This window comes from Myotis lucifugus, unplaced genomic scaffold (genome assembly GCF_000147115.1).
Source record: "Myotis lucifugus unplaced genomic scaffold, Myoluc2.0 scaffold_1, whole genome shotgun sequence".
NCBI lineage: Eukaryota > Metazoa > Chordata > Mammalia > Chiroptera > Vespertilionidae > Myotis > Myotis lucifugus.
The window spans coordinates 2,849,718-2,868,466 of record NW_005871049.1 but is presented as its reverse complement, the minus strand read 5'-3'; the positions used below and the strand labels follow the sequence as shown (position 1 = coordinate 2,868,466).

General features: G+C 36.9%; 2 protein-coding genes across 17 annotated transcripts in view; one reads left to right on the top strand and one right to left on the bottom strand.

Annotated features, from left to right (window-relative positions):
* The window catches only part of LOC102432355 (uncharacterized protein KIAA1109), a 149,990-nt gene that overhangs the window by 64,163 nt on the left and 67,078 nt on the right, over positions 1-18,749 (bottom strand). For all 16 annotated transcript variants that reach the window (XM_023754145.1, XM_023754122.1, XM_023754094.1 and 13 more), the window contains 15 exons: positions 16,923-16,993; positions 16,214-16,387; positions 14,904-15,024; positions 13,974-14,120; positions 13,531-13,658; positions 12,803-13,002; positions 10,534-10,731; positions 9,711-9,922; positions 6,829-6,980; positions 6,222-6,372; positions 5,903-6,055; positions 4,112-4,352; positions 2,146-2,288; positions 1,452-1,671; positions 849-1,007 (listed from right to left, as the gene is read on the bottom strand). In XM_023754145.1, the coding sequence (XP_023609913.1) occupies positions 849-1,007; positions 1,452-1,671; positions 2,146-2,288; positions 4,112-4,352; positions 5,903-6,055; positions 6,222-6,372; positions 6,829-6,980; positions 9,711-9,922; positions 10,534-10,731; positions 12,803-13,002; positions 13,531-13,658; positions 13,974-14,120; positions 14,904-15,024; positions 16,214-16,387; positions 16,923-16,993 (2,470 nt within the window). The remainder of the gene's footprint in view (positions 1-848; positions 1,008-1,451; positions 1,672-2,145; positions 2,289-4,111; positions 4,353-5,902; positions 6,056-6,221; positions 6,373-6,828; positions 6,981-9,710; positions 9,923-10,533; positions 10,732-12,802; positions 13,003-13,530; positions 13,659-13,973; positions 14,121-14,903; positions 15,025-16,213; positions 16,388-16,922; positions 16,994-18,749) is intronic.
* On the top strand, positions 8,483-9,089 carry LOC102432036 (ATP synthase F(0) complex subunit C2, mitochondrial). The gene has a single exon (XM_006081655.3). It carries the CDS (start codon positions 8,523-8,525, stop codon positions 8,943-8,945), a length of 423 nt encoding a protein of 140 aa, XP_006081717.1. The 5' UTR covers positions 8,483-8,522; the 3' UTR covers positions 8,946-9,089.

Below are 18,749 nucleotides of genomic sequence, written 5' to 3'. Positions count from 1 at the left end.
AAAAATGGTCCACACACCAGCAAGAAAAAGGACTAAGTAGTCATGTGTCAACCACTTTTCATAATTTCGTATTTTCTGTCTGAATAGAATTTACTAGATGTCCCAATAGCTGTTACACAGATTAATTTTAGCTGCCTTCAATGACTAGAATCAAAGGCTACCTCACATATTCTTTTTCTTAAAAAATTGTTTACTAAAAAACAAACATATGTCTAGTAAATTTGAACACACACACACACAAAATAGAAGAGGAGAGATGACTCCACTTTTACTTCAGGAGATAGCCACCAATCCTTCCCTGTGAATTCCCTACTAGTCTTCTTGCTACTTATACATATTCTTTTAAAAATTAATAAATTGCCCTGATTTGTTTCTCTCCTTGAGGGCAAGAACCTTACTTTATTCTTCTTAGTACTCCCTTAGATTTAATTAAATATTTAAGTAACCACAAAGAGCATAAGAATGCGAGTTATTATGTCCCAGAGAAATCTGGATAAACTGAAAATACTTTCTGTGTTGTAAGTATACGATGTTGTAATTATACACTGTATTTTTTATTTACCTCCTTTTGGTATTTTGAAATTAAACCAGCCACATTAAATGGAAGTTTTAAATTCTTTAAATTATAGACGCTCTCGCGTTTGACTTTCCACAGAAACATTGAGTGACTGCTTATGACTCCCTCAGCTGCTAAATTATCAAAGGCAGTTCATAAATGGGTCAATTTCAACTAAAACAATACTTAAGCATTTGAGATTTTTTAAATCATTCTCTGAAAAACAGGATTTTGCAATAACTTTACAGGTGTCCCTTAGATGGTTAAGCAAAACAATGTGACAAGTCCATACCTGTTGGAAGACTGTTGTGCCCTGACTTTGTGACAGGAGATTCCTGCACCACGCTTCCTCGATTACCCACCGCATTGGACATCCAGTTATAGAAACTCACAGATGATGGCTCAGATAGCAAGGGGTGTTCAGATAACATATCTGTAGCCACTGTATTTCCTGAAAATAAAGTTTTACTGAGTATAATATTACTTATGTACTAAGGAGGAGAAAATGTGATTTATGTAATTTTTTTGAAAAGTCACATTAAAATACCTATATATGCAGATGTTTTCAAATTCATAGTATGACATTGGTATTTGGATATTAAGGCACTACTAAATAACTTATTTATAATTCCAAGGAAAAATTCATTTTTTGTCTGGTCTAGACATCAACCCACATCACACCGTGGCTGTCAAATGCTACAATTTAAAAATGCAAACTAAGGGCAAGAAGATACTAACCTGTTACAAAGAGAAGTTTCCCAAGATACTCTCTCAGAGATAAGTTGCAATATGAAAGATTAGTTATGCATCCAAAGTATATATCTAAAAATCTTAAACCTTTTTTTTTAATTCTCCCACAGAAGTAAACTTGTAATTGTCAAAACCAAGGCCACACCTGTTCTCGTCAGGGAGTTACTTTTCACAGCTGCACTGCTCCTTTGAGGAGTGCCCTCCAGGAGGTTGTGCAAGCTTGGGAAGCTCCCGGTCAGGTAGCTGAGCAGGCTCTCCTTCCGTGGACTCTCCTTCACTGGCATCCCAACACGGCCCACATGCACTGGAGAATCCGTGGCGGTGTCTCCACTGGTGTAGCTCAGGGAGTGGTATGGGTGGATGCCCTGCAGAGAAACCGCACAGGCTCTTCCTTACACACACAAATGTGACGGCTGAGAACTACAACTGCTGTTACCCTTGCCATTACTGCTTACTACGGTTCACTCAGTACCAAACAAAACAACATCACTGAAAACATAAAACAGCCTCACTCAAACTGTATATTGATCATGCACAATTATAAGATGATCAATATTCTCAATATTGTATTTTATTGAATATTCAATAAATTTAAAAGAGAGCCCTAAGGCCTGGTAGTTAAAGTAGTCCTTATTCAATATTAATTACTACTGATGACATAATTTTCAAAGAAATGTGCACACTAAAAGTTACTAATCATGTTAATTTCAATATAAAAATACTACTTTTACTAAATTTAAATCCTTAGGGTGGATACCTAATAGTTGAATTTGAGATGGCAAAAGTTAGGTATTCTCTGCAAGTCTAACTAACACTAACTAAAAACAGTAATAATGAACCTTTATCTTTAATGCAGAGTCACTGTGGGTGTGAGTCTTGGAGAGTTTCCTCATTATCTCAGCGCCAGTCACAGGCCCAGAGCCGCTGGGGGGAGGTCGGCTGGCTGTTCCTTCCAGCAGCATCGTGTGCTCGCTGACTGTGGCTGAAATCAGTGAAAAGAGTGAGTGAAAAGGGCTGCAGATGTCAGACATGCTCCTTAAGCATCAACTCCAGTGTTCCTGGTGGTGGCTCTACTCTCAGCCGTAGATATTCCTTGACAAGTTCATTTTGGAATCTTCTGTAATATTCACTCCTTTTTAAATTTTTATGCTACTCTTCCAACCCCAATCTTCTCACTAAGTCTCAAAAAAGGAATAAACAGCTTCTATTCAATATCAAATATGCCACCCAAATGGTAAGAGACCAAAAACCAATTCAACTCAGCTCAAGAGAGCACAGAATTTTCACAGATTAACACAGGCATTTGTAGATAATTAATTAAAAGGGATAGTTACTACACTATTCTTTCAACTTTTGTACAGACTTGAAATTTATCAAAATAAATAATAAAATCCAGCCTATTACTCATAAAACATTCATTTCTTAAATATAATTTAAAAATGTTTGAAAACCAAAAAGAAAAACTGGGTAAAGGATTATATATCAATTAGAGGCTCAGTGCACAAAATTCGTACACAGTAGGGTCCCTAGGCCTGGCTTGCGATCAGGGCCATTGGGGCCTTCCAGCTGCTGGCCAGGGCCTTCCTTCCCTGACTGCTGGCTGCCAGCTGGGCCTTCCTTTGTTCCACGCCACCCCCTGGTGGTCAGCGCACATCATAGCGAGCAATCGAACTCCTGGTCTCCCGGTCAATCTCCCAAGGGGATAATTTGCATATTAGCCTTTTATATATATAGATGTTCTGAAAGCTCTAATTTTAAGACTGCTTTCTTTGCCCATGGTACTTCTAATATTTTTTCAAATTATCATAAGATAAATTGCAGTGCATAGTACATTTCATAATAATAATAATAATTAAACTTTGAAAAAGCATTAAAGTATGTATAGGGTGGGGCAAAAGTCAGTTTACAGTTGTATGTGAAACATGGAGTTTATGCCTGCATTATTAATTTCCCATACAAAGAGCTATGACACCCCCCCCCCGTGTGCCCCACCTATACACTGTGAAACACAGGGGTACTGCCTGTGTTCTGGCACAGCCATCAGGCTCTCAGAATCTGAGGCTGAGCACAGGCCTCCAAATATTACATAAACTCAGATCTGAAGAAGCACTGAGTAAAATTCAAAGGCTCCTTTAAAGGCACAGGACAAGTAGAGAGGCATGACATCTCTGGTGGGAAAGTTTACTATTATAAAATGCATGGTGCCAGATCACTTTGAGAAGACCTTCTTTCTCACTGCAATGTACACATTTACTGTAATTACCATGGTATTATGTGTTGCTGAGGTTTTTGAGATCATATTTAGAAGACTATGCTTTTTAATTAAGCAGTGACCCAGAGGTTGATTAATTGCTATCAGACCACAGTTATTTATCAATCATTGTAATTTATTTTTACCTTATTCAGTGAGTACCTCAATACCAAACATAAATATTTATTCTTTAAATATAAAAAAATAATAAAGTAAAGGCACAGGGCAAGATGATAAAGAGATAGATATAATTTTTAAATAGAGGTTAATGTGATTAACTCAAAATATTCTAGTTATACAAAGATATCTGTTGTTTAGACTGGATAGGTTAGGAGAAGAAGTCTACTATATTTCACAAAATTAAACTTGAGAATCAAATCTGTATGAGATTCCAACATTATTAGCATTTATTTGGACTAATACAAACCATACTTATATAATATAATTAAACCATGACAATTGAAATATCAAATTTGGGACACAAATCATTAAAATTATCACATGTACTAGGTTACCAAGTGCATAATAACTAGCTAAAATATTTACAAAATTACCTGCATCAAATTCAAATTCTGCTCCATCAGCACTGGTATCACTTTGAAGACCACCTCCATTGTCCAGCCCAAAGCCATCTTCGTGTTCATGGTCCACAGCTGCTTGGGGCTTCACGGGCTGAGCTGGCCGATGTAAGTTGACTCCTTTAAAGGTTGGTGTCACCACAATGAACTTCATCCACTGCCTTGCCAGGGCAACTAACCCTTTCTTTAAGGTTACCAAGGCAGGAAGTCCATCACCCTGTAACAACAATGATGTGGTTAGAAGTCACCTTACTATATAATAACAGTTACCATTTAAGTGCTTTGCATATATTTATTCATTTAACTCTCATAACCCCCACAGGGAAATGAGGAAACCAGAATTTATATGTTAAGTAATTTGTCCAAGGTTACACAAGAAAGTCAGTGTTTCGAGCTGACAACAGAACTCAATCTCTAAACACAAGGTTGCTTCTCCTGTCATTAACAGCACAGCAGCTCCAGGGAAATAAAACTAAATGCAGGTACAAGACTGGGGTTCTTCTGAAGAAGCATTCAATCCACTTTATCTTTTGCCAATTGAAGAATCAAATGTATTTTGAACAACCTGGAATATTCATTAAGCAAAAAGGGAATGAAATTATTCCCTCCAGAGATTATTTTTAGCATTAAAAATAATAAATTTCTATAGGTAAATGCTGGATATAGCTGGATTTGTAACTGCTTTGAAAGTTAAATGTATTATTAACAATGATAAAATTTAGAATATATTTGATTTCACATGGTTATGATTGTAAGAAAGAAAACTCGGCTCTTTTTCCTATTAGAGCCTTAGCCTGAGGAGAAAATATCCAACTCCTGTCCATCCCCTTTCCTACGATTCCCTGTGTTAGAAGAACCTCATTTACTTTCTGCACCTGCCCTTTCATTCCCAGGCTCAAGTGGTCCTTCCTCTTAATGGAAAGCATACCTGGGCAGAGCACCCATGGAAATGAAGTCATTCTCTCTGTTCCCGTCTCTGTCTACGGCATCATGGGTAAGTTAGCCTCACATTGGGGACTCCCAGTCCTCAACTCTCAGGTGGCAGTAGAAACTAGAAACTCTACCAGCCTCAGGCCAAGTACCTTTTTTATATCCATGACTTACGGGAGATTCTGGCATTGGAGGTAAATAGGAGCTTGACTGGCCATTACCAATATGGATACATTGACCACTAATTTGGCTTCAGATTCTCATGTATTCTCTATTGACGAGAGCTTGGCGAGGAGAAGGAAGCTCCTCCAGTTCTACACCCCTAGGTATGTGTCACCTTCTGAAGTGCTTTTCAAGGGGCAGAGATAGTATATTTATTTTGTACAATTACATAATATCCCCCCATCACAAATGAGTCCTTATTTTATTAAACATTGCTATGATATTTGACTCTAGTGATTACTCTCTTACTTGCAACTCACTATACTTTGGCTTCCAGACATTCTTTCCTGGCTCTCCTTTCCCTCCTCAGCACTCTGTGTACCTCCATCCACCTTCCCCACCTATTTAATATTGGTATTCTTCTGGGATCCATCCTTGACCAGGTTCTTACTCAACCCTCCATCCCTAGAAGTCTCATCCACATCAACAGCTTTTAACACCTTCATGTTGTCAACTCCCAAATCATTAATCTGAGCCTGCTCTTGTCTATGAGCCTGTATTTCTAACCATATTTCTCCTCTGGACTTCCCATATGCATCTCAAATCCTGCAGGTCAATGGTTCCTCAACAGAACAGAGGCTACTTCAGAGCTAACACATGGTTTCAGTCACTCACCATTGTAGCATCCTCGATGGTGGTGTAATTTGCCTGGTGCAGGTAGTGGTGGAGTATATTACACAGTAAACAAGAAGGGTTTTCTTGGAGAAAGCGAGCCAGTTTTGTAAGTCTGTTGTATTTACTTCTTAGGGGAAAATGCATACTTTTATTCTGAAACAAAGCAAAGATAACAGGCTTACAATGATATATTAAAGATAGTACAAAGGAAAGGCATCCAGTCACTAAGTACTCACAAGTTAGATGTTTCCCAACAATGATAAATGGTCAGGATCGTCTTCAATAAATTCTGTATCTCCATGTATTGTTGAAGACTTACCTCTAGCGCTTCAGTCATGATGCATCCCATCACAGCACAGAGTCTCAGCGTTCCCTCTGTTTCCAATTTGTTCAAGGACGACTTGAGCTGGTCAACAGGAACGAGCCACGCACCCACCGCGGGGGTCGCAGTGCTTAAGAGGTTTAGCTGCCTTCAGATTTATTTTAGAAAATTATAAAAACGAGCGTCAAGATTTTATTTCAAATGATCTTCCATCTCTACTGTTCTTAGCAGCTATTTTATTAAGGCAAATTACTTTTCCTCTTGACCACCAGATAAATTATGAAGATATAACTTCATAATTCATGATATTCAGAGAACAGATAATAGAAAAGAAAAAATATTAAAAAGCTTATTAGAGGTGAACAAAATAAGTTAATGGCAGGGTGACATGTGAAAGTAAAACTAAGCCCTAGAAAAGAAAAATGGTCAAACAAGCTGACAATAAGGTCAACAGAGAGTCTGAGGTAGGAAAGATGGGGAAGAGGTGGCAGCCCTCATATTAGATATATCCAAAAAGTAATTCAAAACATGCATGAAACAGAACTGCATGCCATTTAAATAAAGAAACACCAAGCGACAGTAGTACACTTTTCAGACTTTTTACCTAGAAAATGCATGAGTGGGAGACCTCACGTTGGTGGGAGCTGCGAAACTAAACCAAATCTCCTGGATGGTCAGCTTCATGCTGCAGGAATCGGGAGGTGGCGGCATAAGAGGCACATCTTTCTTCAAATCATCAGATTCAACTCCTTCATCCTAAATAATAGAACATCCAAAACTTTTTGTTTAGGGGCATTAAGTTATTTTTTCTAGATGAGGAAAGTGAGAGAAAGAGGTAACTTTCCAGAAGCCACACAACTCTTGAGCAGAGTGGGTGGTAGAATTAAGGTCTTCTGCTTCCTATTGCAATCAATTTCCTTTTCCATTTAACAGAATATTTCAAACTTCCAAATAAAGAGCCATAATAAATACTATTGTAACACATTTTCAAATAACACTCTACAAAAAATTCTTATGTTATCTTACATGCTATTATCTAAAGCTATATTGAGAAATGGCAATATCTTTTAGAGGTGTAATCACCAACCTCCAAAATGTAGGCAGGTAAGAAGCATGATATTAAAAAAAAAGTCTCCTGCCTTTTACATCTACTTAAAGTCTCTGGATTCAGTTTTAGATATCATTGGTCAAGATAAAGAAAAGACTGGCATTTTCTTGTATGGTGATTAAGGAATGAATACACACAAAACACCTGTGAGTCCTAAGTGTTACAGAACAATGTGAACTATAGGCCTCAGTGATTTTAAAGTCAGCAGGCACTACATATAAGTCCACACTCCCTTATTTGCAATTCTAAAATCCATGACATTCTGAAATAAGCCAGTCAGAGAAAGATAAGTACCACATGATCTCACTTATATGTGGAATCTAATGAACCAAATAAACTGAGGCTCAAAAATAGACCCAGAGACATAGAAGCTTGAACAGACTGTTGAACCTCAGAGGGAAGCCAGGGGAAGGTGGGTGGGAAGAGATCAACCAATGAACTTGTATGCATATATGCATAACCCGTGGACACAGACAATGGGGTGGTGAGGGTCTGGGGGAGGAAGGTATGGAAGAGGGTTGGAAGAGGTTAATGGGGGGAAAAGGAGGACCTATGTAATATTTTCAACAATAAAGATTAAAAAAAATAAAATCTAATATTTTTCTGTAAATGTGGCATCAAAACCTGATCTGAACTGATGAGAAGCTATTTACCCCACACCTGGTATTTTTATTAAAATTGCTGGCTGCAGAAATATTTAAGTATTTCAAGATAAAGCTGCCTCAGATTCCATTAGGAGTCTATGTAACATATAGTACACATACATTACCAAGTTCTCACTGTGTGATAGACACTGAGTTAAGCCTTTCCTGTGTACTGTCTCCTCCAATCTTCACAACTTTAGAAGAGCAATGTCCTTACAATACTCCTTTATAGATGAAGAAACTCGGGAAAGGGAAAATAATTTGCCCCAGGTCACCAATCAGTGACACAACTCTTTAGTAATCTAGAATTTTAAATATTTTCATTATTGCTGTTCCTATACTCATCACTATGAAATTCTACCCTAATAAAAATAATAAATGAGTGACACTGAAGGTATTCTTCAGGACCCTAAATGAAACTGGCAGATATTGACAAAAATATTAAGAACTTACATGAAATATTACCAGTAACAAAACTAATTATTTAAAAAGTGATTCTGGCTCTGTCTTCTCTGCACTGGGAGCAGCTCCCCTCATCCCCTGAAAATGTATGCCTGCACCAAGTTTGTCTCCGCCCCCTCCTTGGTCCGGAGCACCTCTCAGCTGAGCCGGTCAATGTCTGCAGTGGTGCTGAAACGACCAGAGACACTGACAGATGAGAGCCTCAGCAGCTTGGCAGCCCCACGTCCCCTGACCTCGCTTATTTCTAGCCGTAGCTTCCAAACCAGTGCCATTTCAAGGGACATCGACACAGCAGCCAAGTTCATTGGGGCTGGGGCTGCCACAGTAGGGGTGGCAGGCTCTGGGGCTGGAATTGGGACTGTGTTTGGGAGCCTCATCATTGGTTATGCCAGGAACCCTTCTCTGAAGCAACAGCTCTTCTCCTACGCCATTCTGGGCTTTGCCCTCTCAGAGGCCATGGGGCTCTTTTGCCTGATGGTGGCCTTTCTCATCCTCTTCGCCATGTGAAGGAGCTGTCTCCACCTCCCATAGTTCTTTTTCCCGTGTCTTGTCTGCCCTGTATGTTCCTTTTCCTATACCTCCCTAGGCAGCCTGGGGAAAGTGGTTGGCTCAGGGTTTGACAGAAGGAAGACAAATAAATACTGTATTAATTAGGAAAAAAAAAAAAAAAAAAAAAAAAAAAAAAAAAAAAAAATAAAAAGTGATTCTGCTAAAATCATTCAAACAACATAAAAACAAAGCCTGCTTTTTTGAAATTCTATTAATTCATTAATTCAGCAGATATTTTAAGTGCCTAATATGAACACAGTATTATGCTAGGTACTATGATAGATATAAACATATTTAGGCATTGGTGCCTACAAAAATTATACTCTAGTACAGTGGTTCTCAACCTTCCTAATGCCACAACCCTTTAATACAGTTCCTCATGTTGTGGTGACCCCCAATTTCATTGTTACAAATTGAATTAAAGCATAGTGATTAATCACAAAAACAATATGTAATTATATATGTGTTTTCCGATGGTTTTAGGCTACCCCTGTGAAAGGGTCGTTCGACCCCCAAAGGGGTTGCGACCCACAGGTTGAGAACCGCTGCTCTAGTAGAAGTGTAATCATCAAAATGCCTTGACTTAAGCAAAATCCAAACTACAAAAAGACAAGCAAATATACTTCAGAAGTTAATTTTGAGTTGGTACATCATTTTCTATGTTATGTTTCCAAAGCATTATTATTAGAAACCTGTTCATGTTTCCAAAGCATTATTACCAACCTGCTCATCGGAAACAGAATTTCCATTTAAGTCTGAAGAAGGGCTTGTTCGATCACAAGGAAGATTATCATCAGAGACGTCGGTGTTATAGCCGCTGCCGGTCGGAGAATCAGAAGAATTATTGGATGTCAGCACTCCACCCCCTTCTGTGACACTAGCTTTGCCCATCGTTCCAAAAGTATTATACAAAACAGCACCGGACTGTCTTCCTCCTATATAAATACGAGAATGTATTTATTAAAACACTCGGTATCTCAGTGATGTACTCTACTGTATCCATAAAGATAAAAATTAAAATCTCACAAAGATCCCTTTTATTCTCACCAAAACTTGCCCTTATCTATAAATACACAACTACTATTATTATTATATAGGACTAAATCTAAAAGTCTTATACACAAGTCAGCCTTCATATTTTAATATATTACTCAATAATGTATAAGAAAACACACATAATTGTAAGTCAGACTCTGTCTCACTGAATAAAGGATTTGAAATATTTTCATCCTAAATGGTAAAGCTCTGCTAATCAAAGATCCAGTTTCCAAAGACACAAGCTTTCAAAAGCTGGGTGGCTTTGACTTGAGCCAAGACTGCTCTGCTCAGACACTGAGGTTTTTACATGTCTAGATGCTCTGCTAGTTTTGGATCACACAATGGAGGAATCGGGATGGGGCATCCACCCCTGGTAAATAATCCCAGCTACCACACTTTCAGCTTGAATTTGCTGATTCAGACTATTGAAAGTCATGAGTGTAAAGCATTTCAGCAACGTGGGGCCAATTTGTACCCACTTACGCAGAATTATTTTTTAAAAACCTACCTTTTATGGTTAAATTTTCAAGTCCACATTCAAACATTATCCAACCCCATTTTTCTTGGCTGGGACCCATTCGAGTTATATCCGGAATAGCTTGCTGGTCAGTCTCATCCACAAAAGTAAACTCATCCAGCTCTTCCAGAGTAAATAAGACTTTGGACTTCTCGAAGGGAATCGCAGTGATGGCACAGGTGCCGATATCTATCACCAAAAGAGAACAAAACCACCACTTTTAAAGATAGAGGTTTTATATATTTTTAAAACAAACAATGTAAACATTTGGCACAGTGGTTACGTTCAAAAGATATCTTAGTCAAAAAGAAAAATAAACAAATGAACCAACTCAAAAATAATGCTGCCTAACTTTGTACTGCTTACAAATTGCCAGAATCACATTGAAGTAAGGGGGGGAAAGATGAATCCAGAATTAACAAATAATTGCCCAAAGGCAGAATGGATTCATTTCTGAAAGATTATATGGTACTCTAAAAATCTAAAGCTAAAAAGCTTCTGCATAATTCAGCTTCATAATACACTATTTTTAAATACTTTCTCATCATTTTATAAAATAAAAAATTATTTTAATTATCCAGCTTTAGAAAAAACATTTTCTAATACAATAACAGCATTTACTAAAAAATGGCTTTATGCTAACATATCCTATATAACTACAATTCATCACAGTCATTGCAATATTTTACTGCTTACCAAATGCAATGTAGAAATGAACATCCCAAGTTCCTGGCATTTTTTTCTTACTTCTTACCTTACTTTTTAAAATTTCTCTGATTATAGTTAATGAATACAGAAAAATATAACAAAAAAGATTTTAAAAAAACACTGGTAAATTTATCATCCATAGATAACTGGCTTATTACATTCGGAGTAAGTTTCCTTCTAGCTATTTAGAGATCATTTTACAAACCCAGCTTTGTTCCCAATTTTTATGCAACAGTAACCATGATAATTTCAACTCATTAAAAATTATTATTGTTAAAATTATTTTAATAGCTATAAAATATTCCACCAAGAAAATACTATACATTTATATTTTATCTGTCTAATTCCATGAACTTATTCTGAAATATTGTATTAGGTGAGGACTTAACTTGAATTTATACATTTTTTTGATTAGGTAATACACTCACTTAAAGAGTACAAAGGGTTCACAGTAAAACCCCAAGACATACACTTCCCCTCCCTACAGGTAACATATGTCATTAGATTTATTGAGTATCTTTTCAAAGATATCTTATGTACCTATAAGCAAAGACATTTATTTTTTTTCCTACAACTTTACACAATGATCTCCTTAAAATTTCTTTAGGAGTTTTGTCTTTGGTAAGTTCTATCTGGGTAGTGTCCCTTTCAAAATTATATTTAGTTACTGCCTGCAGTCTATACAACACCAAAGTACAAACTGGCTAACAGTGCAAACTACAGAACTGAGGATAAATCTTTTTCTATACAAGCTGCTGTATTCTGCACCAGTGTTAGGACTACAGAACTCAGGGAGTCAGGAACAACCTCTTTCTCTGGAAAGCCTTGAGAAAGCCTCAGCAGTTACACAGACCCAGAACACAGACAGCCGTTATGGAACCTTCAGAGCCTACATAATACAGTGAGCAAATTCAAGGAAATGACTTGCTCATTCGGGACTCGTCACCTATCCCAGATGGAGATTAGCATAGCAACCATATCAATTAAGACTAATAAACTCATTTCTTTCTGGATTGAATCTCTGACAATCTGAGATCACTTAGCCTCTAAATGAGCACAGGCACAGAGTTATGTCAAAAATATTGAAATGGTATGTGACGTGTCTAGTGTTCTCTCTTACCTCACCAGGAACTCTAAGAAGCATAGCCATGGCTATCACTCTTGTTGCTGCTGTATTTTACAGACTTGGTTATCTACTTTTGATATTGTAATTAATAATTTTCAATAAAGTTGTGCCAACAGAACAATTTAAAAAAGTAAGAAAGACTATAAAGACCAGACTCTCTAATGAGCAGCAGACATAATGAAGAAATCAGATGGGTTCCTAATTTGGGGCCATATCACTTTCTTCCCTACCAAAGTTTACCTTCTGTTCTACGTAGAATGTGAATAAGGAATAGTTAAATACTATGTGTTTAATATAGTGCAGAAAATACCTTTCTTTTAAACTACTAAAAGTGTAGCAATATTCAAAGGAAAAGAATGTTTTCTTTTGCAAAATCCTCTTATATTTATACATGCCACAGAAAAAATATTTGTTGTAAAATCCTACCTTTTGTATCAAGACCCCTGAGTTGCCCATGAACTCGATGAATGTTTAACTTGGCAGCAATTTCTTTGCCTTTTTCTGCTCCGGTGTTTGATCTGAGAGATCCAGACGACTGTGGCTGCATTTTAGAGGTGTGGACATACCTATCAAACTGTGATGTCCGACCAGGTTCAGTGTTGTTTGAAATCTCTTCAACCACACCTCTTCACAGAAAAGAGAGAGAGTATGATTAACATTTAAACATTTAAACAGTTCAGGAACAACATTTAATTAATAAGTGGCTTAAAAAAAAACATTCCAGCCTGGCCAGTATGGCTCAATGATTGAACATCAACTTATGAACTAGGAGGTCATGGTTCGGTTCCCGGTCAGGGCACATGCCCAGGTTGCGGGTTTGATCCCCAGTAGGGGGTGTGGAGGAGGCAGCCTACCAAAGATTCTCATCATTGATATTTCTAGCCCTCTCTCCCTCTCCCTTTCTCTCTCTGAAATCAATAAAAAACATTTTTTAAAAACCGAAACATTCCACTGCTTTAATTAAACCAATATTCATAACAAATTCTTCAGTGTTTACTAAAATATAGTATGAATAAAAACAGTACAAACTTTCAAATACCTACAAAACAAGATTTGAAATTCCAATACCAGTTTTATGTATTAAGAAGATTATTAAGGCCTGCTTTTCCATCCAGCAAGATAATCATGGCTCAAATTAATGAAATCTTTTTTACCTGTTCATACGAACTTGTGTAGCAATTCTGTCAAAACACAATGCAACCAGAGACATGTGAGTCATGCTTCTACTGGAAGCTGTACTTGGAGATTCTTCCACTGAGGCTTGTAACAAACATAAGTTTACCTAACACAGAAAATGGCATAAATGTCACTGAAAAGTAAAAATTATCAAATATAAGATACACAGAAAAATGGCAAAGCTACTATTAGGAATAGTGTATCTAAGTGTCTGAGAGTTATGAAGACAAAGCTTACAAATATAGAATCTCATAAAATAATCGTAATTAAATTCTTACTGGATGAATCTAGTATAACTTGCCCAATATTCTACTTAAGTAAACTTATTTACATTACGTTAATTTTTACATTCAGTCATCGAGGGAATAAAATATATGTCCTCTTCTTTCAGAAAATTTTTTTAAAAATATTAAATTGTTACCTTTGGTATGCTGACATTAGCTTGAAGACCTTTAATTGTCACATTATCTTGTTTCATGATAAGATCTGTCTGTGCTTGTCCTTGGTTAGTCATTCCTATGGTAGTGTGCTCAGTTTTTGTTCCTCTAACATCTTGTTTGGAAGATAACTAAAAAGAGTGCAAGTAGAATTATTATTTCACAAACATTTCATAATTTCCACATCATCTGCAACAGCGACCTGCTCATTCACTCTCTCTTTATGCCCATGGGTATGCCAGCCACCATTGGGTTAGCACCCCTAGTCTTAAAGTTCAAACAGGTTGGCAGCTTCAGTATATATTTTTAATAAGTGGATCACTAAAAACAATCAGCCTCACTTGCACTTTGCCTCTGGGCCCTGGTCCAAATATGACCCAGATAAATTTGAAAGTCAAGTGGAGAGTCACCAAAAGAGCACCAGGAAGTGACTACTAAGAAATGGCTTCGCGCTTGGACCATGGCATAAATGGAATACGACACACCAGAGGGCAGTGACTTGGCTCATTGAGGTAAACAAAAATAATCTCAAAAATATTAGGAGACAAGTTATCTAATCATAGAGGAAAGTCAAAATAATATGCAGCTTGCTTTCTTAGAAAACAAATGCACCAGTCCTAGAGAGCGCTTGTTCACTTGGGACCAACACTCTTTAGGAAAGGCCTGAAATTAAGCTACTTTCTGAAATAAAAAAAAAAATAAAGCCACATTTTAATAAATAGTTGACTACTATTTAATCTATAGCATAGTTCTATATGGAGCCACTGACATATAAAGACTGTTTAGAAATGTCCATGTGTTCCAATTTAAATAACTAATAAAAATTTAATACATTCCATTTTTTCAAGTTTGAATATTATATGCACATGAAGAATATTCAGTTTGCCATACTTTACTGGATAAAAAATTCTTACATTTTCTGAGAAGGTAGTCCTGCTATTTTGCATAGCTTCCCTGAGGACCTTGGCATGAAGGTCATCCACAATTGCAGCTGGATGGCGGATGTGAGCATAATGAACCATCGCTTCGATATACCTGCAGGAGGAGAAACAGAAAATGAGAAACTTTAGTTTATTGAATCTGTTCCATTACATTACATTCTAGAGTTTATTCATGTTCGTTTTGTCTCCCTAAATAAACTAGATAATAGTAATATCAAACATAATAATTAGGTACTGGATATGTGATCATTTTATGCTCATCAGCCCAAAAGCAAAAAAAATGAAAACTATAATGCAATATAATTCTTATAATATTGCAATATAATTATTTGGACTGAAAAGTAACAAATGATAACTAAGTGAAACAGACATTTTAAACATATCTTCATTTTTGTTCAATCAAATAGCCATCATCAACATTTTTCTTTATGAACATACTAGAGGCCTGGTACACTAAATTCGTGCTTGGGAGGGGGTTCCCTCATCCCAGCCTGCGCCCTCTCGCAATCCGGGACCTCTCAGGGGATGTCGGGCCTAAATCAGCAGTCGGATATCCTTCTCACAATCCAGGACGCTGCATGCACCAATGACCATACTTTTCATACAGGTCAAAGGCATCTTGCTATTGTATGGGCAGCTACATTTTTTTGCCCTGATTAATAAAAGTAGTACATAACATGATTCTTCTGAGGCAGTAGTACCATTTCCCCCATCTTATGGGTGGAAAAACTAAAGCAGAGAGAATTGGCTTTGTCACACAGTTATAACTGTCAGAATCAGGGCTGACCACAAAATGTGCAAGCCAGAGTCCATGCATGTCATCGCTGCATCATCCTGTTTTTTTCAGTGTTAGAGTAGCCTTAATTTTTAAATCTAAGAGACTGTTCCCAATATATAGGATAGGGTCCCTAGGCCTGGCTGGCAATCAGGGCCATCTGTGGGGCAACCAGTAGGCAGGGCCGTTGGGGGGCCCCCACTGGCACCCACCTTGGCTGGCGACCTGGCACTGCCTGCTCGCCGGCCCCGTCCCCCCACCCCCCATCCCCGATTGCCACAGCTGGTCGTCTCCCTGGGGGGGGGGGGGGGGGGGGCGGGGGGGGAAAGGCCAAGGGGGGGAAGTGCACTTCATAGCGAGCAGTCGGTCATTCTGCTGATTGTTCCACCATTTGGTTGATTTGCATATTAGGATTTTATCATATAGGATATCACATACACTAATCATAATATAACATACATTTGTCATTTTATCAAATAATAGTTATAGTTTTAGACAAAATCAATACCTGTCTAAAGCTTCAGCCACCAGGGGAGTCAGAACAATGTCAATAGTTCCTTTGACCTCAACTATGGCTGTTGTCCTGGTCTGAGAGATGGGCTGATCCAGGGTCCACTCTTCCTTTACTGTTTCATCATCTGTGCTGTCAACGGCTCTCTTTTCCAAAGGAGTATATGGTGTTCTGTACAATGTAACCAGCAAAGTACGTATTACAAAGACTATGAAAAATAGCAAGAGTTGGAGCTTAAGATGAGTGACTGCTTAAACCTACATTTATTTCAACTGAAAATTTCATGGGACTAGACTAGACATTTCATCTCCCAAATACTTTTCAAAGACAGAACATTGAGGTACTAAAGTAAAAACTGATCAAAGATGGTTAATATATCAAGTGTGTGTGTGTGGGGGGGGGGGGACTGTATTATATTTACTTGATGGAGCTTTTCCAAACATGAAAACTTCAGTTCTGAATTCTTACTAGTTTCCAGTCTTGTTATGCCAGTGATGGCTTACATAGTATGCTAAAAGAAATGCCACTGATTGCTTATAATGTAGGCAAAGCCATCACAGACAAACAGCTGAATTATTTGTGGTAATTTATTCATAAAATAAAGTCTATAGTCAATTAAAGAATGGTTATTCTTTAGAATAAACTTTATGTGTCTTATAATCAAGAAAAACACTGTAGTCTTTAAAAGTATATAATTTTTACTTACTTTGAAGTTGATCCCGAAAGTTGCATTCCTCTGTCTAGTAAAGAATTAGCTGTGAGCCCCTGTTTGATAACCTAGAATATAAAATTTTGCTTATAGAGTAGAATTTTAATATTAATTATCCTCTAATTTTATGCTATAGACCAATTATTTGTGAATATCCAGATTACCTTGTTAATATGATTTTCACAGATATGCTATAAATATTTCACAGACAAATTGAAAAAATCATAGAAAATATTTATTTGGCAATTTCATTTTCAGTTTATTCAGACAAATGGCAGGGCTGTAGAACTCAGCAATGAGAGTAAAAGACTATCCAACAAGACTTAAATGGGAGTGCTTCCAAGTCTGTCTTCTGGAGCACCATTTACACTAAGCTTAACTTTAAGCTAATTTTAGAGTCTTCCTGGGAAAATCAACTTTCAAATGGGAAAGAATCCCATAGAAACATTATATTATAGAAAAAGCTGGATTGTAATATCAATGAAAGGTAAATAATATAAACAATACACTTGAACAACCAAACTGAACCCTTTTAAATGTTAGCCATTTACTTAGATTTAATGGAGAAAAATAACTTTCTTACTTTCCTATGTTCTATTTTAAAGTGATCTAAAGATATGAATTACTTGGCTTATTTTCTCCAGACTGCCTAGTCAAATCTAAAAGATTTATTGAAAATACTAAAATAATTCTAATCTCTCAGGTACTATTCTGCACAGCAAGTACCATTCAGTTTTATACTGGAAAATTCATAAACCAACATATTTTCACATGGAATAAAGAGAACATTTTGAAATCTTAGCATGAGCAATTTATCTTGGCAAGAAGAGAAACGGGCACAACCTTAAAACCAAAACTTTGTAACTGTTACTAATGTTTCTATTTCCTTCAATATATATTGCACACACATACATATATCTCAATATCTGTAAGGATATTCAACTCCATTATCACATTTCCAACATTACTTAAGCCCAAACCTGTCATCTCTTGCACAGACTGCTGCCACAGTCTCCTAAGTAAATGGTCACCCCATTTCCTCTCTTGCTTAATGACAATTCAGTTCCACTTAGTAGCAGTTCCACAAACTACACATCACATCACATTTCCTTAGAGCTCTTGCAAGTTTCTCAATGAAACTAAAATAAAATTCTAACTACTGATACCTGCTCTGTCACCTGTACTCAGGTGTACAGCTCATCAGGAGCAGATTCCTGCTACCTCTCCAGGTCTCAAGCAAACTAACTTCTTTCCTTCCTTAGCAATTCAGCGAGGCTGATCCCTGTTCCCTGAATGTAATTGCCCTAGGTTTTCTAATCCTCCACTATTCCTTATCCTTTAAGTTTCAGTTTAAATATTACCTCAGTTTAAGTGTTGTCTTGTCAATACAATCTATTATTTTCCATCCCAGTATTCTTTGATTATCTTCATAAGACTCTTCTCAATTTGTAATCATATACTTATCCATTTATCTATTAACTGTGTCTCTGTCCCCTAAACTATAAGCTCCATAGTTTCCTTCATTATGTGTTGGGCACATGGTGGTAAATAATATATGAATTAAGAATGAATACATTAAAACACTTTAAATAAATGCATATGTATATGTAACCAGTTCCATAAGATTCCATATGCTTAATTTTGGTCTAAACCCATAAAAAATTCTCTTATAAATGTATTAACTTTATAAAATAGTTTTCATATTGACTATTGTTACTACATTTACTTTAACTTATTTTTAACTCTTCTTTAAAAAGCCATTTACAGAATACACTACAGAAGTGGCCAATAGCCAGTCATACTAAATTATAAGACATCAAATTT